At 49.7% G+C, this 22,109-nt stretch overlaps 1 protein-coding gene across 3 annotated transcripts in view; it reads left to right on the top strand.

Annotated features, from left to right (window-relative positions):
- Positions 1-22,109, top strand: part of OPRL1 (opioid related nociceptin receptor 1) — a 95,571-nt gene that overhangs the window by 69,439 nt on the left and 4,023 nt on the right. Inside the window, exons 4-7 of one of the 3 annotated variants that reach the window (XM_055722463.1) lie at positions 9,335-9,461; positions 12,274-12,409; positions 12,622-12,931; positions 13,365-13,618. In XM_055722463.1, coding sequence (XP_055578438.1) covers positions 9,413-9,461; positions 12,274-12,409; positions 12,622-12,931; positions 13,365-13,618 — 749 coding nt within the window. In that variant the 5' untranslated portion in view covers positions 9,335-9,412. Of the gene's footprint in view, positions 1-9,334; positions 9,462-12,273; positions 12,410-12,621; positions 12,932-13,100; positions 13,619-15,787; positions 16,035-18,826; positions 22,010-22,109 lie in introns of those variants that run through there. The other 2 variants (XM_055722465.1, XM_055722464.1) reach the window with 2 other exon arrangements.

The following is a 22,109-nucleotide window of genomic DNA, read 5'->3' as shown; positions in this document are numbered from 1 at the left end:
CATGCTGGAAATAAAGGTATCCTACAGACTCCCAGACTCAAACTACCAAATTTTACGGTTAGTTTGATGTGAAAGGCAACAGGGTACAGTAGTGAACTTCCTTACAAGAGGATGTATGGAGGCAAAGCAATGAGGGATGCAGGTACTTGAAAATCCCCTGTGCAAATCCATCAGATCCAGCAGGACGGGGTGAAAACGTGTGCATATACCCTCTGCATGCCCACTGGTGTGCACAATCTTAGCATGCTCGGATCGATGTGTTGCAGCCCCCCGTTCCCAATTTACACACAGCATTGTAAATATAGTACAGAGAAACTGGGGTGTTGTGGAGCCACTGGTCAGTTTGCTGGTGGCCACTTCCACGCTCTCCTGGATGTTTGAGTCTTGGTCCCCACGGTGAGTGGGGCAGGACTGAAGGTGTCAAACTCTTCCCTTGAAGTAATGAAGATTATTGTTTCCCCTTCAGCTACTGAAGTTTGGCAACACTTGTAAGTGTCATTGCCTGTCAGGAAGATCTTTTGCATTTCCCATCCCCTGGAGCGGAGGCTGCCTATCAAGTGTCTCTTCTCCGCAGCTTAATGTTTCTGGTAAAAGTACTGATTTGATTTTTAGATTTTGTCTGAATGGAATTGGCACACATCACATGCTTGAGCGAAAAGCCAAGGAATGGTCAGGGGAATAAACCAAGTTATGCCTCCTGGGGGTACATCAGCAGACCAAGCAGAGAAGGCAAAAGCCATTTGGTCCATGTGATCCTGCTTTGCACATCAGGGATGACAGTGACAGAAGGTGAATGACAAGTAAGGCATTGGGATGGGTTCTGCCCCAGTTGTAGGAGTGAATGTTCACAGGGTGAGGATGCCCCTGCATCGGCTGTGCCTGCCCTTGGTGGCAGCTGGTGGGTATCAACTGCCATGGAAATGGGGAGGATGAGGGGGTGGCTGCACATCTGGATGGCGCCAGGACTGACCAGCTGTGTGCCCTAGCTGGCTGGAGATGGGAGGTAAGCAGGGGCTTGTTCAGGTATCCAGGCTCCCCCTCAGTGGTGGGATGCTGGAGAAGGACAGTGGAGTGTTTATGTCTCTCAGGGAACATTGGCAACAGTGAGGGATTCTGCTGATGTGTAGTAATGACGTACCCATTTCTTCTGTTTGTCTAATAAACATGATCTCTCTCACAGGCAGAGATCTCAGCTGAAACATTTAGATGCAGAATTAACTTGAGCACTAGAAGTCAGAATCAACCCAGAGCATCTGCAGCTCTGCTAACCCTTGCGATGGTGAAGCTTCAAGAGAAGACCATCAAGATGATATGCCAGGTAGACTTGCAAATCAGTGTGACTCTCTTAAACTGCTGCTGATGCAGAAAAAAGCATCTCTTGCTTTAGAGGGGGTCACATGCTGTGCCACCCTGTGATTGCAGAGGAGCGCCCTAGCAGTCGGTGGGATGCTGAGCACGATCCTCCTCTCCCAACACCGCTGCTTCCTGCAGTGTTCTCTCCGACACCTGCAACCTTGCAAGGGGACACGTGGCGTCTGTCACACACTGGGAATGCCAAAGCAAGGTTAGGAAAGTGCAGCTCTGGAGCTTTGCAAGTGCTGCGAGGTCAGCTCAAGGAAAGCCTAGACCCTGCTAACCTTCCACTAGAGAAAAGTTCTCCTTTTCTTCCAGGTGTTCCCTGCGCCATCCTAGGTGTGAAGAAGCCACTGTGTATTCACTGGGATAGAGGAGCTGACTAGACAGTGAGAACAAAGCCATATGCTACATGTCATCATTTATATCCTACACTTTCTAAATCCCCCACCGAGATCACAGTATTTTTCTCACTTTGGAATTTTATGGAAGGAAAATAAAAGCCTAATAGAAGGCAGAATGAAGTCCCATGTTTTCTGCTTCAGCATCACCTGCTGGTTCCAATGGGATTTGCAAACCTATGAAAGAGCTCAGAGGTGCTGGGCGGGAGGTGTAGACTGGCCCATTCTGCAGGCTTTGAGATTTTTATTGGGATGTGGTCACTGCTGTGTAATGGCTCACTACTCAAAGACTTAAATGAAGAAAACAAGGGCAAGGAGGACAGTAATAAGGCAGGCTTGTTAAATCATTTACATTTTACTGTTGTACTCTGAGGTTCACAATGAGGAGGCAATAAAAGGCATCCTCGGGCAAAATTTAACAACCACCCTTGGTGACTGTGGCACTGAACAGCTTTAGTATCTAGTTTAAAGTTAGTAAAAGCAACTCCAAATATATTGTAAAATTTAACCCATCTTGTCTGAAAGATCAACATCTGCAGAAAAGCACAAATCCAAACCTCCAAAAGTGGAATTGCCCCTGAGCTCCAGAAGCAATATTAAAAATGCCATTCCCTTTCTTTTTCCCTTTCTTCAGCCCTGATTCAGATTTTAATGAAACCAATTGATTGCATGAGATGATGCTCCTGCTTGTAGGGTGATCTCATACAAAGATAAGATCTCAATTGAGCTTTATCATTTTTAGATTTTTTTGTATTATTTCAGAGTTCTTGAAAACTCTGGAGAGGTTTTTTTCTCTCAAGTCTGTCTTCTCACCTGGATTGACCCTCAGTGCAGAATGGGGACCTAATCCATCTGCATCAAACCTCAGCCACGGGGAAACCGTGGGAAGAATTTGTAGGAACATCTTTCTGGAACAGCCAGTCCTGGGGAAATACTGCTATGTGAACACGCAGTGTAAGTCAGGCAGCACGTGTTGACTGATCCAGAAGTCATGAGACAGAGGGTGTCAGGGCAGGGAGGAAAAATTGTTCCCGGGATTGTCCCTGACCTGTGCAGCATTTTTATGATGTTAGAAGTAGAAAGCTTCGATCACACATAAGGAGTAGTAGCTGGAAGCCTTCAACATATATAATAATAATCAAATATAAAAGACATGTGGCAAAGGCCTCCCAAAGTTTCCTCAGAAATTAATTCAGTGAGATCCCAGAGGAATTAGCTGTCTAAGACTGTTTCTGCATTCTCCAAGGCAGCCGTGACCCTACTTTATCAATTCAAAATGTGGAGATTTGGTGCTCAGATGGTGAGATAAGACCTGGGGAGAGAAGAGGTTTCCTCTCCTACTCAGTATGCTGAATGATTAGAAAACCTCCCTTAGTGGACAGAATCTTAGACACTTCTAGGTAGTGCAAAACCCCCCAAATTAACAGTGAGATTTTACAAAAACGTGTGAAATTTCCCAGTTTCATGTGTCACAGCTGTTCCACCCTTTGATGTTGCTGAGAGCTGAGCCACATGGTATCTGGGCATGTCCGTGGTCTCAGAAAGCTTTAGCACTTGAGGATGCTATCAGCACTTCTCAGCAGTCTGGGATGGTTTCCAGGGGAAATCTGATCAGGTTTGTATTAGAGATGGACCATTTCGAGCAGAGCAAATAAAAATGCCTTGGAAAGCTGTGATGTGAACTGAGCAGGGGATGTGATAAACAGGCACTGGGGATCCTCAGGGCTGTGCTGGTGCTGGCGCTGGTGCTGGTGAGGGGGTGGGTGGGAAAGCCATTGGGGGTGGGTGCTGTTGTCCGTCCGGGTCCCTGGTGGGATGGTGCTTTCAAATGAGGGTGCCCTCGATTTGGATAACTCTCATGACTGCAGCTCTTCTGGCATGGCAACAGCACTTCTCAAGGCTGAGACATTTTTACCTCTGGGATGCTCCTTTACTCTCACCTCCTGCGTTATAGCCCCAGGCTCCTGGTATCTCTCCCACTCCATCCGTCTCGTAAATGAGTTTGCAGAGTTTGCAGCACTGTCTGGGTTTCTGCAGGAGAAGCATGGTGTAAAAAGTCAATCCTTATTTCTGTGATTAGTGTAGCTGGCAGATCCTGCCTCCGGCACTGAGCTCACGCTGCTCTGGGAGACAGACTCAACCCAACACTGCCTCAGTGAAGGTGATGGAGGGTGCAAGTTTGGAAAAAGCAGAAGATATGAAGCAAAATGGTCTTGAGGGCAATTTAGGGGAAGTAATGAGAGGTTCAGAAACTGGGACTGAGCTGGGGACAGGCCTGGCTGAAGCATCTCCCTCTGTCTGAAGGAGGGGATGAGGTGCCAAAGTGCATCTGTACCCCACCAAACACCTGGGGTGGCTTTTGAGACAGGCGATGGTTAGTGACAGATCCAACCATCTCTGCAGTGGGTCACTCCTCAGGAAGGTCTCAGTCTCTTCCCCTCTGAGAAGCATGTGCTACAACTCCTGTCTGAGGCTGCCTTGCTCTGACTAGGCACATCTTCGGCACCTCCAGCATCTTCTTCAACTGCTTGCTGCTCCTTGGGCTGAGCCAAAGGGGAATCAGGGGACAGCACTGGGGAGCAGAGTAAGGTGTGAAATGGCTGATGCCCAAGAGCTGGGTGCAATGCCAGGGGCTCGTCCATCCCTTCCCACTGCCAGGAACAATTCCAGAGCACTGTTCTCATCCCTTCTGCTGCCTCTTGTCCCTCCTCCAGTGCTAACCTGCAGCCCAGCACACTCACGCACAGATCTGATCGGGGCAGAGCTGTCCCTCATCCCTGCCCCTCTGTCAAAGAAATCACCCACGAGCGCAGGCAGGGACCTTGCCTTCCTCTCCCTTCTGCACAGCCATGTCTCTCAAATCCCTAACCTGGTGGTTAACCAGCTCTGCCAACATCTAGGCTTGTTTGTGCTCAGCGCTGGCATCCCCTTGGTCCTGCAGATGCTCGTTCTGTGCGGGCTGCCCATGAAAGCATGGAAGGAGCTGCACCAGGGACCCGAGCCGTGAGTCCTGACCCAGGGTAATGCAGACACACACCGAGGGGTTTCAGTTGGGGTTCCCAATTCCCTTTGAGTTGGGAGCTAGGTCCCTACATCCACCCCAAAGTGTCCAGATCTCTTTGCAAGGATGCTGGGAGCCCGGTGTTGGACATCTGTGTGAAGGACCAATGCTGTGCTCGTTAATGCCAGAAGCAAGGTATTCCCATGCCACCCATAATGTCCCAGCTCCATGGCTGTGCCCAGCTCTCATTTGCGCCTCATCCCAGCCCTCGAGTCAACCACTGCAAACTGGATGCCGGGCAATGCTGCGCTGAGGGCTGCCCCGTCACAAGAAGACCCCTGAGAAGCTTTATGCCTCCTGGTTGGAAAACACTTAAACTAGCCCCAGATTTGTTCCTTTTGTGTTTCTGAGAGCCTGGTAGTGAAAATGGTGGTAGGATATCTATTTCTTGAAGACCTTTCGCTGAAGTTTTCAAGTTCAGAAGAGGAAATTGTAGTAGGGTCTGTGTTTCTCGGGGTCTTTTCACACAGTCTTTCACATCCAGCAGCCTAGCTCAGTCACACACGTTCAGTCCCAGCATCGGTGCTTTTGCTGGACCAGGTCTGAAAACCTCTCCCAGTTCCCAAGCTGCTGCGTCACTTGTGTGACAAACTTTGTGGAGGCTGGAAGGGCCCGTTGAGAGGGTCAGCCCCAGGTGGTGCGATTTCATCCTGTGATGAGTGCAGGTGATGCAGGTTGGGTGAGTGAGTTAAAGGGCTGTGGGGCTGGGGGCTTGGTACTGTGAAGGGTGAGAGGTGTGTGGGGCCAGATCAGCTCTGGTGGGGCTGAGCAGCTTCTTGGGTAAGGCTTTGGCTTGCAGAAAGGCAGGAGAGGTCCTTGCTGGAGGTTAAATATTAATTTTGTAGGGGAATGGTACAATTTGCCTACCTGGGCGTGAGAGCTGAGCATCTCAGGGTGCTGGACAGCCCCTCTCATGGTTATTGGAGCACCTCTGCATGCTCGGTGCATGAGTGCCTGTGGGCAGGCATGGTTAGGCACAGTCATTGGCATCTCTGTGACACATGCTTAGGGGTGTTTTCCTATTCTGTCAAACCTGCAGGCCCTAGTTTTTGGCTCTTGTGAAGCAGCACAGCTTTGCTGGAACCAGCTTATCCCAGCAGGGCAGTTGACTCTCAATTCCACATAAAATTATGGGGAGCCGGAGTGTATGCTGTTGGCATGGCTCTTTGCATGACATCTTCAGAACAAGCATGACAGCTGCATAAATAGCATATGTGAGGAGGCATTACATATCTGCTGCTTGTTGCATATTATTTACATACATACCCTCTACCTAGCTGATGGTTCTTCCTAGCTACAGATTTGTTAAAGACTGGAGGTTTTTCACGGTAGGTATTCAAGCCTTTGAAAAACTGATGGGAATATATTTCCCTCTACGGTTGCTTGAAATGTTCAGTCAACATCCATTGTCTCCTCTTGCTAGAAACTGGAACAAGAGAAGGCTTCTGAGACTGTGTTTAGGTGGGTTAAAACTGTGAAAACAGCTTGCTTTTGGGCAGTTTATCAGCCATCAGCTGCTATCGATCCAAATAACAGCAAGGTCTCGAGTGACATCTCTTTGGGGAAAGCAAGCTCAGAGGGAAGCAAATAGCAAATGGACGCTGACTATCTCTGTGCTAGACTTTTTCTGCAGTGAATTTGTTGCTCTCAAAGCTGTTCGCTATGTAAAATGACTGCAGCACAGAGGTGATAAGCAGATCCTTACTTTGAAAGGCTTCTGTGAAAATCACTAAGCACAGAGATGTTTTCCTCCTTGAGGGTAAGAGGTTAAAGTGCTGGGATGGAGCCTGGAGGACCTGAACTCATCATCTGCCTCTCTTACGGAGTTACCTGTGTAAATCCTGCAACTGACGTTGCTTTTCCCTAAATCAGAGACCCTTCCTCTCAGCATCTGAGCTGTGGGGATGCCCAGACAGTAAGCGCTGGGTGCCCACTGCCAGAATGGAGGAAAAAAGTGTCCTGGGTGAGGGGATAGGAAGGGGAGGTGGGGTTCCTGTCTTGTAAGAGTGGAGGGATTTGCTGGCTTTAAGGTAGATGGGCTTGAAATGCAAAGAGGAATAGGACTCTTATTATACTTATTACTTATACTTATTAAATAAAAAAGAATTTAATGTTGCAGAGAGGGTTGTTAATGGTCTCATCCACAATCTTCTGAAATGATCAGTCCCTGGAAAATTGCAAATAATGATGGCAAACAATAAAATATCAGTGAAGTGGGTAGCATCATGTATTTTTTTTTTCTTTTTTTCCTGTTAGAGCTTGAGGGATTTTGCTCTAAATGAATTTTTGGTGAAAGCAGGATCCACTCTAATTATTTGTAAGTCGTGAGGATCAGGCTCACCACTGCACACTACTATTTAAAATGTGGGCAGCTGCTGGCATTAACTGCAGCTGGTTATTCCCCTTATTGTGGACTTGGTAGCTTAAGGGGGTGTAGGATCCCTGACCAGGCTGCTGTCCTTTGGATGTTACTGAAGGGCATGAGCAAGTCATGGAAATTTGGGAGAAAGTGGAATGGGGCTGAAGCAACTCTTCCTGTGAACTTGTGCTCCGGTTTGGGGAGCTAAATGGTTTTCTTCTCCCATCGCATGCTCCCAGGGAATGTAGCGGGTGCTGATGTATTTCTTGGCACGGTAACTCCATGGCTTTGGGAGCTGAAGAGCAAATTGAAGGAAAAAGATGAGTAGAAGAGATTTCCTTTGGATTTGTGCTTGAAATGGGTGTGAATTATACTTATTTCACTGTCCTGCTATTTTAGAAAGAGGAATCAATTGACTCTGGCTGTGTTAGCTAGGTGCCCCTGGGGATCAGCTGTCTCTTGCAGGAAATTGTTTCATTGTCTAATATGCCTGTTTCTATGGATCAGTTCCTTGCTTGAAGCCCCAGGAATTGGCAGGGAGGTACCCAGCCAGCAGTGATGCTGGGGTTTCAGGATACAGGGAAGCAGGTGCTGACCCCTCGGCTCTGGCACAACAAGCATCAAGAGCAGGCAGGTGGAGCTGCCTTTCAGGGATGTGGGGATGGATGAGCTCCGCTGCCTTTCTCTGCTGTCTTGTGCTAAAGGCTGTGGGAAGTGTCTGGGCTTATATTTATGGCTAGCTCGACAAGCCGGTGGGTTGTACTGGGATCAGTCACCTGTGATATGGACTGGACCCTCACCATCACCCTGCCGTCTCTAATGTGCTCTTCCTGAGAAGTTCAATGATGATGGAAGGGAAACGGGGACTTTGAAAGAGGTGGGGACGTGGCCTGTGACATCCTGCTAACCCCACTCCCTTCGGTGGGTCTGGGTTTTAAGTAGTGTCCCAATGCAAGCTGAAGTTGGCAGGAATCTTTTTTTTCCACCAGAGTGTGTTTGTTCCAGGCCCCTGTTTGCTCCTGTGAACAGTTATTCCATTTTTCTTTCTTTGTTCTGGTGCTCAGCACTGCAAAAAAGGGTCTGTGGAGACTTCTGCCATCTCTAAAAGGAGTCCGATAGAGCAGCTACAGGAGCTACAATGAATATGTATTATTGCAAATATTGAAGAAGCCAATGTCCCCCTTCTTAAGAGATGTTATTTCTCATTCTTTGAACCAGTCTGTCGGCAATGGAGGCCAGATAATCCACTTCTGGGATCTATCTCGCCTTGTGTTGTTACATATTTATAACATCATGGAAAGAACAGGATTTGTTACTGCTCTGAAGTACCACTGAATGCCCCTGCAGAGAGGGCTCTGGGGAAGTGGGTTTTGGGGCTCAGAAGACAATTTTTTTTTCATTTTGCTATGACTTTTAATTTATTCCTTCCTGCCACTTTCTCTGGCCACAGGTCTGTGATACCATGTAAAGCAGTCAGTGTTCATACACTGAACCCAGCATCTCTTGTCCTTTCTTCTGGTGCTGGTGCAGGGCTGAGCAGTGACTTCTCTATGCTCTTCCATGGCTTGACCATCCTAGACATCATTTTCCATGTCTGTTTTGCAGGTTTTCCAGCTCTGGCAAAGAGCTCTTGCTGTGACTTCTGTACCTGTAATGCAGTTTTCCTTCCTTCCCCCCACCTCCAACCCAACCCAATACTTGCTCTGGCTGGTGTTTAATGGTTTGCCGGAAGATGCAGCATATCTGGTGCTGCTCTGCCTGCTCAGCTGCAGACAGTGTCCCATCTCAGCCCTGACCCAGTGAAGAGAGCAGCAATGCTCAAGGACCTCCCAGTGCTTGTTGGTAACACTGGCCTTGGGGTAGCCATGGCTAGCCCGAGCCACTGCTGGGCTTTCCTTCACTGGTATGGATGCGTAACCAAACCAGACGGAGGGTGGAATGGGGAACCAGAGGGAATGCTCCAAGGGTGCAGTTCTTGCTGGAGGAGTGAATTGGGGGTGGGGGGTGGGGGTGGGTAGTGTTGAGCTGCCAACAGCTGACTATTGAAAAGCGTGACGCTGATCGGGGTACAAGACCTTTTGTGCTTTTTTGCATAAATGTTTTAACAGCAAATAATGAATCTACCTGCATGTCATATCTGTTTCTCCTCCTACTGAACAGCTTGAGCTAGGATACCTGAATGAAGAGGTTCACCAGTGATAATGCACTGCCAGCACCATTGGTTTTGATGGACAGAGGATGTCTGCATTAACCAGAGATATTCTTGGTGTTTATGGTGTGGACAACGGTGAGAGAAATGAGGCTGTATGCCTGTTCTTGGTTGCTAAATTAATGTGTGATCGTTAATATCCAAAGAACAAATATTGCCCGCTGCCAGTGGCTGCGGTACAAATTTAGCTAATTAGCCTTTGGCATGTGGTTGGCAGGTGCCCATCATCCCAGGAGTGGTGGCTGCATTTTTGAACCTTTGCTTTCCAGCCTTTCCAGCACATTCCACATCCCCCCCAGCCTTCCTCCCTCTCTTCTCCAGCCCAGACACTTGTTCCCTGCATAAGAAATGATTTCACGTCTTGCAAAATTAATTCTCTGCTCATGATGGCCTTGATTAAACAGATTGGAAAACTGTGCTAAAGGTGGCAAAACAGTTCTGACATGCAGACATCTTCACCTCCTGAAAGGCAAAAAACCCTGTGGGCTGTTCCTATTATGAAGTGCAGGTGGCTGTGGGCTGTTTTCTGCAAAAGCAGCAAAAATTCTCCACATTTAGGAACAGTGTCTGTGAAGTTAACCTGTTTGAAATAGCTGTAGATGTAATTTTTGACGCTTGAACTAGATTAGCTTGAAATAGATGAGGTGTGTTCATCCACAGCTGGATAGACTGTACTGGTGCTCCAGGAGTCTGGAGATAAATGTGCTATAGGTATGTGGGGAGAGCCCAGGGTCCTGCCTCTGGCAACGTATATCCACTAACTGGGAGGAGAACAAGCCTGTTTGGGCTCCAGCTGTGGTTTTGTCTAATATAAGCCTCTGAAAATTTGCAAACTCCAAATAAGCACAAAGCTCATCTTCAGACAAGTTTTAATTTTTTTAATAGATATTCTAAGTAGTTACCCAATTCATTGAAAACTTTGGTATGTTTTTGGTTTGAATCTTGTTTTGTGGATACTGAATGGAAAATGGCATTGAAAAAAAGGATATTTGCACCACGAATATGTTTTTGGTTTGCATGTTGATGCTCTGGGCATTTTCTTGTAAATCCAGCATCTATTGGTGTGTCACCTGCTGCCTTCACGTGTGCTTTTCTGGGCAATCATCACCTGGAAGAATGGTTGCATGTTTTGGCTTGTTCTTTTTTTGGCTTTTACCTTGCTGTCTGCATAGAAACCTTCAAGCAGAAGAGCCGAGCTGTGGTGTTTTGGTATGTGTTTTTTGTTGGATTTTTTGTTGGGTTTTTTTGTTGTTTGTTGTTTGTTTTTTTTTTCCCCAGGGAAAAGGCTGAGAAGTCCTTTTGGGTCACGCAGATAAAATTTTGGTGGCTTTCCTTCTCAGCCTTGGTGCATAGACCCCAATGGGCAGAGGGAAAACTTCTGAGGAAGAAATCTGGCAAGTCTCCTGCCCTTGAGATGGCTGGCTGTCCTCCTTTCACCCCAGGGGTCCTGAGGAGAGCAGAAGATGACATACCATAAGATGTTCTGGAAGGACAGATCTCTTCATGGTTGAATTAGGATTGCTGGGAAATGATGTCAAACAGCAGGACTGGGACTGAAGGGGCAGCATGAACATCCTGGGCTTTTTCCTGTGCAAGAGGACAGGGCTGAACAGTGTGAAGATGCTAGATGGATGGGGGAAGAAAGTGTTTGGAACAGTTTTTGTCCTAGGACAGAACATGCCTTGGCTGTCAGTAGCTCAAGGTGCCAATCCTGATCCCCTTTCACAGCAGTCCAAAACACTGGGCTGTGTCAAGTCAAAACAAGCACTGCAACAAGATAAATAGGTGAACATGCTGTATTTGCTGCACTGAATTAACATAAAATGTGTATGTGAAGGGCTAAGTGCATTTATTGGGGTGGGAGCCAGCAGAGAGGAGCAAAGCTGAATTTGCAAACACTCTTCTGTAGACTCCTGGGCTGTCCAGCCAGACGGTCTCATGCTGATTAACTGCTGTCCTTCCTTCAGCTTTTGAAAATCAATGCATTAACAATTAAAGTAATGTCTAGTCTAGTATTTATTTCGCACTCTCTCGTTGATGGACTGTCCAAAAAAAAAAAAAAAACCCACACCACTTTCTTCAAGCACCAAGAAGGCTGTACCTCTGGGTCATGCTCTTTTTTTTTTTTTTTTTTTCTTGTTCCCTGTTAGAGCTGAGACCTGTGCTCATGGAAGCATTCAGGAAAATTACCATGCATTACCATACCATGCCATTACATTCCTTGTAAAGAAGGTGCAGCTTCTGTGCTAAATATCCCTGTCATCCATCTAAGCAGAGCTGGAGCAGGAAGGGCTAGCCCTGAGTGTGTCTGCTGGGCCCAAGCTGTGGTGGGCTCTCTGTGGGCTCTGGAGAAGGAGTATTTGCTGCCTGAGAGCTCACTTTCTGTTTTTCCACCTCCTGGGCAACAGCAATGTGCCCCCAATTGGATCTGACCTCTGTGTGTGGCTGCTGATGTCCCCAACACAAACTGCTGGGAAATGGCATCTTCAGGGAGGTGCCATAGGCGGCCGGGGGCACCGGACCATGAGGCTGTGGCTCTCGGCAGCCAACGTGCTCCTGATCTGGGATCAAACTGGGTACGGACCCCCAAAACCTCTTTGCACCCTGTTTGGGGGTGACACGCTCTGCAGCTCTTGGGCACTGAGTTTCTCAGAGTCGATGTCCCATGGTGGGATTGGGAATGTCAGGGACCCGTGGGCTCTGCGTGCATCACCCCACCCGAAGGTAATGAATTTTCCACTGCAGCTTCCAGAGATAAATGTGCTGCTGTGATCCAAAGTGCAGGGTGTCTTGGATTACAAAAATGACCTTTAGCGAATGCCACTACAAGAATATGAAATAATAACAATTTTCTCCCCCTAGTTCTCAGTACTCCTTGTATTTTTGCCAGTTTCTAGGTCAAATCCCCCATCCTGCCGCTCCTGCGCTAGCACGGCGTTCAGGTTGCACAATTGCAGGGGAGGGAGGAATTTGCTTCCCAGTGCCCCGCTCCATCCCTGCTCCCCAGCAGTGGGAGCCCACCCCAGGTAGGCTGGGGGGCTGCGGCAGGGCTGGGGCGGTGTGAGCCCCCTCCCCGCTCCGGGAGTGGGACGGGGAGGGCCGCGGGGTTGGGGGGAGGGCGGAGTTGGGGGGGGGGGGGGGGGGCGCTGCCCGTGGGCTCGCTTTCCGTTTGGTTATTTATTTAATTTTTTTTCCTCCTCCTTCTTCTCCCCCCACCCCCGGCTTTTCAATTACGCAGTGGGAGAAGCCAGGCAGCCGGGGCTGGCTCTGCCCAGCCGCCGTCCTCCCTCCCTCCCTCCCTCCCTCCTTCCCTCCCTCTCCCCCATCCCTCCCTTTTCGTTAAAAACGTGGGCTCCGAGGTGCAGCCCCCCGCGCTGGCAGCATCCCTGCTCGTGCGGAGCAGCCCCCCGCCCCGCTCCACCGGCCGCCGCCGGACCGGAGCCCCCGGCCGTGCCCGCAGCCCGGCTTTGCCCGTCCCCCCACCCCCCCGGCCCGGGGTGCCCGGCCGCGGGGCAGGACCCCTGCCAGAGGGGAGACCCCCGCCGCAGGTAAGCAACCAGCGGGGGATTTTTCCCAACTTTGGGCTTTTCCTGCCGTTTTACCTGGGTAGGGGGCACGGGGAGGGGGTCTGCTCCAGCGGCAGGACGAGCCCCCAGCCCTGGTGGGAGGCTGCGGCGGGTTTTGGAGGATATCTGGGGGGGTCTGGGCTTGGAGAAGCGGGTGGGAGCCCCGGCGCTGGAGGGGCTGGCGGTGTGCAGTGGGGTGGCGACAGGCGTGAGGTCACCCACTGCTCGGGATGCACCAAGCTCTCGGGGCTGCATCCCATCGAAATGCTCTTGGGGGATGTCTGGGGGGGAGGCTGTGCTCTCCCTGGCAATAAATCATCCTTCTCCCCCAGCGTTTCTCGTGCACATGCCTTGCTGCGGTCCCACACCACCTATTTGATCAGCAGATCTTAAACCTGTCTCTTTGGTGCCCCAGGTCCTTGGCACAGGCTGGTGCTTCAGGATGGACCCGCTCTTCCCTGCCCATATTTTGGAAGACCCTGACCTGAGAAAGCTGCTGAATGACTCCTCCATGCTGAACCTGAGCTTTCTCCCCAGTAACTGGTTCAACAACGGCACGGGGGACAGCTTCCTGCCGCTCAGCATCAAGATCACCATCGTGGTTGTCTACTCCATTGTGTGCATTGTGGGGCTGGTGGGCAACTGCTCCGTCATGTATGTGATCGTCAGGTAGGACACGCAGGCAGCGTCCCAGGGTGGCTCGGAGGGGGGGCTGTGAGTGGGGCACGCTGCCCCCCCGCTAAATATCCCTGCTGCGGGTGAAGCAGCCAGGCGCTTCCCTAGGGACTGCGATGAGCTTTAGAGGTATTCGTTTTATTGTTTTGGTTTTATCTGGGGGTTTTTTCCCCCCTTCCTAGGCTGTGATGAAGGTTCCCACCAGCTTTCAGCTGCCCTCTGGTGCCTCCTAAAGTTTAACCCAGAGAATGGAACAGAGCGATCAGATTGCTCCAAAATTGGGGCTTTCTTGGGAAGCGCTGGGCAGGGAGCTGGGTGGCCCTGGGGAGGGTCATGTGCCGGGAGCATCCTGCTGCCAGGGTGCTGCATCTTTAACGGGACCTCTCCCTCCTGCGCTGTGTCCAGCACCCCAGCTGTGTCTGCAGGTGCTGCTCCATCTGGGAGCTGGCGCTTTCCAGAGCTGACTAGTTGCAAGGGAAAGAGCCTGCTGGGAGGCTCAGCCTGACTTTTACGGGGAAGAATCACAAATGTAACTCCTGCAGCTCTTCGCAGGCTACAGACGTAAATAAGATGTGACGGGATGCTGCGGAGCTGAGGGCAACTTCTCTGGCTCCTCGTGCTGAAGTCAGAGTGGGGGGACCTTTGCAGGGGGACAGAGCATGCACCACTCCAGCAGCACCATCCAGCCCTCCTGCATGCTGCTGGCATTTTACGTGGCCCTGTCTGGTTTTTGTTGTGGTTCAAACCCTGCTGTTTCCTGGAATCAGATACCCTGTCCCCCCCATTAAGTACAGAATAAATTAGGCTGTGATTCCATCTCAAATGCCAGCATCCCCCTTCTGATCTGTGTACTCTGTATGTTAAGGAGTGAGCTTCCATTTTATACACGTCTCAGAGCAGATTTCTGGTGCAGGTGGATGCTGCCAGCACAGAAAAGACATTGAATTTGTTTTCACCTCCAACAGAGGATGAAAATGCTTAGCAGATATTCAGACACCGATGGGATTAAGTCTCGCTCCTGCCAGGAGCCCTGCTGCTTCCAAAGCGTCTTTGCCTTGAATATACACAACTTGGCTGGGGAAGATGCTGCAACATTAAGTCTTTGGTATCACAAGTCGGTGAACAGCAGTTAAATCTCTGCCACAAGGGCAAAGTGACATGATTGTTCATCAGGCCGCCTGTTCGTGCTCTTACTGCCGAGGAGTTTATAGCAGGGAGAAGGGATCACGTTAGCCCTGGGGAGTCTGGAGACAGAGAGGAGGCTTGTAGTGCACCAGTGCCACGTTTGGAGAGCGAGCTCGTGTTTCTGTTCAGTGTAGTAGCAATCATTCGAGTAGGCATGGTGTTTGTGGGTGCATGTAAGTGTAATGAGTAGTGAGGCTCTGGGAGTGAGAAGTCCTTGTCCCACAGTGATGATGCAGCTCCCTGGGAATGCCAGCCAGTGTGCATGCAGGGGAAGGGACTCCGTGCCCCATGCATGAACCATAGATGCATGTAAGGAGGAGAAGCCTTGGCAGAAATCTTCCCCCTGTCTGCAAATGCCTGGTAGGATGTGGCCAGCAGAACCCTGCCCAGGGCTGTGGCTGGTGTATCACCAAGGGTAGGCATGTCCCAAACCAGCATCCCTGGCAGGCTGGACATGTGCTGTGCCTGTGCAGGGCCGTGCTTTTAAAATGGTGGGTTCTGTTCTGCTCCTTTTTGGCTTTGATACCTTCCAGTTGGATAAATGGAATGCAAGAAAAGAAAGTGGGATTTGGCACTGGAGTTTCTCCTGGAATGTAACTTTTCCTGTGTCCTCTGGTTTTAAGCAATTGACACCTGTCTTCAGTTTTCACCCCCATCTCCCCCAGGTCTTTTCCATTTCTTCCATTTCCCCTTTATCCAGAAACCCTCGTATGTACAAAAAAGCCAAGAGAATTTAAATCGAGTTTGGGGATTCACCTCTGTGTTTTCATAAAATCTTATATGTGAGCCCAGAGGGGCCCCTTGAATAATATGTGCTGGGGAAGTTCTACCTGAGCTAGAGCACGTGTAGGAGGAGCTGCTCTTTCCCCCTCGTTCTCCCCATCAGTGTTTTCTGGGAGCTCAACACTGAGTTGTACCCAAGGACATGACCCTTCTTGGTTTGGTGAGTAACTACAGCTTTTTGTTATCTCTGCCCAGGATTTTCCTCTCCTTGCCCTGTCTGTGGTCAGGAGCAGATGTGGTGATAAACTGGACTCAGCACCTCACACCCTTGACCCTGGCCATGCAGGCAGGTTCATGCAGAGCTGCCAAATGAGTGGTCACGCGAGGACGATGTTGGTGACTTCTCAAGCACAGGTCTTTCTCCCCAGACTGGAGCATTGATGCTTCTGGTCTTTATGCCTTAAACAACATCTTTTTTAAGTAGGTTGAAAGTTGTCTGCTGGTAAGTCAACATGGGGTTTTGGGACTCTTTATGGTATGTCTCTTGCATTAATGGGAAAAGGTTGGCAGATCCACTGTGCTGCACCCTGTCATCTGTAGATATGGTGCACCCTACAAAAGCTTGTTATAGTGTTTGGTTTCTTTTTTTCTTTCCATACTTACGTTTCACTGGGGATAACAAGACTTCAGCATCTTACACAACCTGAGTTGTGTAAGGAAATGGTGTATCTTCCAAAAAAAGAATGGTATAGTCATGTAGGCAGTAATTGTTTCCTGTTTTTGGGGGAGTTGGGAAATGCAGACTCTAATATCAGCACTCGAGGAAATTGGAGGCATCAGGAAGGCTGGTTTTTTTGTGTGTTTTACAGCACCCAGGGAAAAGTTTAAAATCTCCTGGTATTTCACACAAAAATACAAATTCAAAGCCTCCTCTAGGTTTCCCCCCTCTGTTGTAGAACCCAGCCTATATCTCTATCATATTTGGAACGATTTAACATTTGGAATGATTAATTTACAGAGACAGTCATCATGTGACTGTCCATCCCCTTCTAGTGCAGAGCAGCACTAATTGGATAAAACCGGGAAGGGCTCTCGTCAGGAACGCTATTTCCTGGACAGTGAAGGGCCTATTGTGGAAACCTGCCTTGTCTGCGGCTTTGTTCTGCTTGCTCATTGTGGAGTTCCTTGCCAGTGGAGATAACGCCTCCCCTCCCTCCTTCTGCTGCTTGCTCTCTTCTGCATATATTTCCTGTACCGCTTGTTAATGAATGCGAAACAAGGAGCTGAACAGCACGAGGCAGAGAGGGTTTGGGGGGAGAGTCGGGGAACAGGGCTGCAGAGGTCCCTCTTCTCCATTAACCGAATTCTGCAAGGCCAGTTGCCCAAGAGCTTTGTTTTTAGGAAGAAAAGCAAAGGGGAAGGTGGATATATTGTACTTGCAATGGCCCTGGGGGTGGCTGACGCATGGGACCGTAGGTGATGCTGACCCAGGTGTTGCTGCATGGGGTGTGACAGAGACCCCCCAGCTTCCACCAGCCACTGGTGTGCCAGGGAAGGGACCAGGGCAACGTGCAGCTTTGGGTCCAGGGGGTCCCCTGTTGTCCCCAGCTCCATCATGCTGCTGCAATGCTCAGCCCTGATGCTCTGGAGGACTCCCTCCCTCCCTCAGTGTTGGCTCTGCTCACCTGGATCAGCCCCACACGGGAATGATGCCTTGTTTCTTGGGCACTTCTCTTAGCCATGGCAGCTCTTTGTTGGGAGCCCAGCAAGATCTGGAAATGCTTGGCTCTCCCTACTGAAGAACGCTTTTTTAAGCATCTCTAAGTAGATTAGTGCTGTTAGGCCCCTGCCCTTCCATTTTCGGCTTCCAGGTGAAGCTTTAGGAGAAGGGATGTGGTGAGGAGGTGCCTGCACAGGGTGGCTGCCTGGGTATGGCTGTGCCAGCTGTTACTGTGCTTGAAAACTGCATCAGTCCCTGAGAACAGGGGTGAGGGCAGCTGGCTGTGATGAGATGGGGAAAATGAAGTTAATTATGACATTGCAGAGATACTGATTTCTTAATAGAAAGCTTTCTAAGTGAAGAGCCTTGACCAGCTATGTGGCTCAGAGCTAAAATCAAGTGAGTGTTTAATGTGGCGTGGATCCAGTGGACACCAGCGGGGCCATCTGAAACCTCAGCTCTTTCCAGATTCATCTCTTTTAGGATTTTTTTGGCCAGAAAAAAGGTAATTGTTGCAATTTGTAGAGAAGTGAAACCTATGCCAAGGGCTTTGTGCCGTGCAGAGCGATCGGAGCTGGGGGAGGATGGCAAGGTGAGCAAGGGGGGTATCCCCTGCAAGCCCCGGTGAGCTGGGCTCAGCCACACGGCTCATGGTAGCTGTGCCTGGCTCCCGTGGAAACAGGTCCTGCAGCTCCAGTGTGTGCTGGAGGGCTCTTGCTTCCCCCTGGCCTTAGTTGGGCGAGTGAAAGGGAGTTAATTACCCATGTGCAGCTGTAATTCTGTGGTGTTTAATGTGGGAGTCTGTACCCAGTGATTTTGATTTTTATTTTCAGGGACTGGGCAATTCCCAGCAGCTTTTAGGACATGAGCAGTTCAGCAGAGGCAGAGCTGGCACATGAACAGGGGTGAGAGCATTTTGCTGCAGGGAGGATGCTGACGAATGCCCTCAGACCAAAGCACCATTCCTGGTAGCCAGGCACCTGCTCAGGGATGTGTGAGCATCCCTGCGAGCCCCTGGGTGCGTTGCGGAGGCTTTTGCAGCAGCACCCACCCACCCTCTGCCTTTGGTGTGGCAGCAATCAGGGCCATGCAATGTCCCCATCCACACTGGTCCCCAGAGAGCAGCAGGAGAAGGGAGGGTGAGCAGGGCTCGTTTTTCATAGCTGTCACCTCGACTCAACAGTGGGACTGAAAGGGCGAGAAAATAATCTGTCCCACAGTGTCAGTGCTTGCCCTGGCTGGCGGCACGCTCCTTAACCCCTGCTAGTCAGTCACCATTCTGCCAGGTAATTAATAGGCTTTTATGTGCTGGTGTTGCTGTAGCGCCTGGCCTCATAATCCCAAGTGATTTAAATTTGTTCTTCTCTGAGTCTGTCTCTTTTTTTTTTTTTTTTTTTTTTTTTAAATGTCCTGTTGAACTGTCAAGAATAAACCATCCTGAATGGGTAGAAATTTCGGGGGGGGGGGGGGGGGGGGAGGGCTCTGAGAGGGTGATCAGAGCTGCAGGAATGGGGAGAGCACTGTGTGGGTGTATGTTGGGGGGGGGGGCACACATCCCGGTGGGTACCTGCTGATTGTATATCAGCTTCATACAACCTGTGGGCCAAGAGCAGGTTGTGAGCAGAGGTGCCGGTGAACCAGCACTGATTTCCACTCTCAGAGGGTGGGAGCAGCTCAGCAAAAATCCCCCTGAGCCTTTTCTGCTGTTTTGCTTCCCTGTGTGTGTCCAGGGACAGCGGCAAAGGCGGTCATGGATGCCAGGGCATGAGGCGAGGACGGAGGGAGCTGCTCAAGGTGAACAGCACTGTCTGCATCCCAATTAGCTGGAGCTATGAATATCAAAATTAAGAGGCAGAGAGCTCCTGGAGATCGTACTCATAGTTCCCCAGGGCTGAAGGCTTTGCTTTGGTCCCTCTACCTTGGTGCCTACAGCCCCATTTCAGGCTGTAGGTTTGCTGCAGCCCGCTGGCCCTTAGCCCTGGGGCATCGGAGCTGCTTGCTGCCCTGCAGCCTCGCCGTGGCGGGGTGGGAAGGGGGGTGCTGCTAAAGCAACAGGTTTGCTCAGCCAGGGACAGAATCCATCCTGGTGAAAAACAGGACCTCAAAGCCCAGTATGTGGATGAGCTGTTCCCTGCCCATCTCCTCCTCTCCCAAACTGCAGGTTCCCCTTGCTGAAGCGCAGCTTCATTCCAGGTAACGCTGCTTGAGGTCTGCTTAGCAAAAAGGAGGGGGAAACGGTGCTGGGCTGATATCCAGACGTTTTTCCTCTTAGGCTTCGGCAGCCAGAGAGCAGAGGAAAGCAATTACTTTCGTGACAAAGGTGGAGCTGGCTGGAGAGCTGAGAACTGCCCTGTGGGAGATGCTCCATTAGGAAATTGCCTCCGTGACCGAGCACGAGAAAGTGGCTCAGCGGGAAGCTGATGTCCTCCATGGAGGCTTATCGGCATTGGAGCTGTGCCGTGGGGGGGGACCTGAGGTGCCTCCTAAAGCCTGAGAGTTTAATTTCTCTCTTTTGTGCAGGTTAAGAAAGAGAACACTCTCAGTTCCCAGAGGACAAGAAAAAGAGGTTAATCCACAGAGAAGTGATTAATTGATTTTGGTTTGTACGGAACATTCTGGAAATGTTTGGGAACATTGGTTGGTGGGGATAATGACTTTAGCTCTCAGTATGCAGAAAAAGTGGAGCTAGAAGTAATGAATTGGGTGTAAATTAGTTTCCCCACCTTTCAAGAGCACAAAAATCAACTTTAAAATCCACTTGGGGGTGGGTTGCAGGAGGTAAGCCCTGCATCGGAGGGAGTGATGGGGTGGGTCCCCCATCTCAGGGGGGTGGTGAGGAAAGAGGCCGCAGAGAGGGATCGGTGCATCGAGGGACAGCAGATTTGGCAGGGCCAGGCTGAGCAATTGTACCTGGACTTTGAGATCTTGCTGAGAAGCATCTTGGAGGAGAGGGTCCAGGGATGTCTCCTGGGGTGGAGGGGTGCAGGAGGGAGCTGAAGGTTTGCAGTCTGCACGCCCAAAGCTCAGAGTTAACTGAGATGCCCCAAGCATCTCGCTGTGCTGGGGACGCAGGTGCGTGCATGGAGGCAACGTTGTCCCCTGTGGATGCTGGATGGGTGGCAGAGGTGGGTGCATTGCTACTTGTTTCTCCCACTAGTCACTAAAAAACCATCCAACCTTTAATTTATTTCTGTTTCCCAGTAAAGTTGCTCATCGCTGTTCAAAAATGCACTTGTTATTCCCTCAAGTTATAACATCAGTAAATCAGTCGGGGTTAGAGGCATGTTGATGAATTGCCTCTGAGTCCAGTCCTCCTGGAAGGGTGGACTGGAACAAACTTGAACTTTGGGAAGCTTGAGCAAGCCAGGTCTGTGGTTTGCAGAGGAAGACTACAGCTCTCAGGAGACCTTTGCTAACAGTCTTAGGTGACTGAATAATTTCCTGAAGCGTGAGATGACAATACTTATTGTTGTGTGGGCTGATAAAGAACAGTGATTTCATTTCTTAATTTTAATTTCTCCTCTGCTGACCTAAAGGAGGAAGTGTCTGAACACGTTCACAGACCCATCTCATGCCCCCTGTGTGCATTGCCTCATCTATGCCAAGTGCAAGAATTCAAACAAAAAAGCAAAACTCGCTCATCCTGAGGTGCTGCTGCTCTGGGGTTCACAGCACTGGAGTCTGGGGGTTGCCTAGTTCTGCTTAGAAGGTCCCAAAGCCAGAAAGCCCTGGCAGCTGCCTGGTTGTGTTGGATCTGCAATGTGTTTTGCTTGTTCATCCCTGCACAATAGGAAAGACACTGGTATTTTTCTTCTACTGCTTTTATTTATGTAGTTTATCTGACCTGGGCTGACTTTCTAAGAACCCACTGTCTTGCCTGGCTGCTGTGATTTCTGGGCCAGGAGGAGCCTGACTCAGGCTGATGTGGGGACCTCAAGTGTCTCCATCAACATTCACCTCCAAAAGCTTCCTTTGGCTCTCAGGGTCAAATGTAGGGTGGGTTGTTCTGGCTTTCTGAAGCCACTTTCAAACATCTGACTTCTACTACAAGCACAACTTAGAGCTCTAAGAGGGGCAAAACCAATTGACTTTATATTCTGGGTTGTAGATCTCCTGGCTATCATTCTTGCCAAGCTGGCTATGTCACCATGTGTGTCAAAAGAGTTCAGAGCGTGGCAGTGACAATGTTCCTCCAAGCACTGAGATCATCTATCAGGAGCTGAAGCTCGGATCATCAGGGGAGGGTGCTGCATTGAGGAGTGCAGTCGTGGGTCTGCTGTTCTGAATCAGTTTGACAAAAAGAGCTTTTTAGGTCAAATAAGACCTCATAATATTCTAACACATTAAGCTGAAAGTAGCACAGTAGTTTATGGGTTTGCTACCCTCAGATGGACTTGCCCTCTGTTAATAACACACATCATTGTCTGCCATTTCTGGCAACATTTCTGCAAAGGCCGTTAGGATCATAAATGATAGATGAGCTGCAGTTTTAGAATTATACTATTTGAGCTCTTATTTTACCCATGAGAGGAACATCCTGGGGCTGAAATGTTAGACTCAGTCACAGGGTCACCACTGGGTTTCATTTCTGCAGACTCTGCGTGTATCCTTGGGTCAGTGATCACATCTTTCTTTGCATCATTTCCCATGTGTAAAAAGGAGATGAGTACCGTTAGAGCAAGGTGAACCTTCCTTTCGGGCAGTCAGTCCATGCGATAAAGTAATGTAGAAATGGCAAAACTCCTTTGCAGTGAAGGGTAAGTAAAGTTTGACTTTATCTGCAAACTACCCTTTTCTTTAAAAAGATGCATTGTGATATTTTGATTTCTGATACAAAGCCCATTCCTCACCCGTTTT

The sequence above is a fragment of the Falco cherrug genome, chromosome 10, assembly GCF_023634085.1.
Source record: "Falco cherrug isolate bFalChe1 chromosome 10, bFalChe1.pri, whole genome shotgun sequence".
Lineage (NCBI taxonomy): Eukaryota > Metazoa > Chordata > Aves > Falconiformes > Falconidae > Falco > Falco cherrug.
The sequence above is the reverse complement of the archived record's forward strand: the minus strand, read 5'-3'. Positions and strand labels throughout refer to the sequence as shown.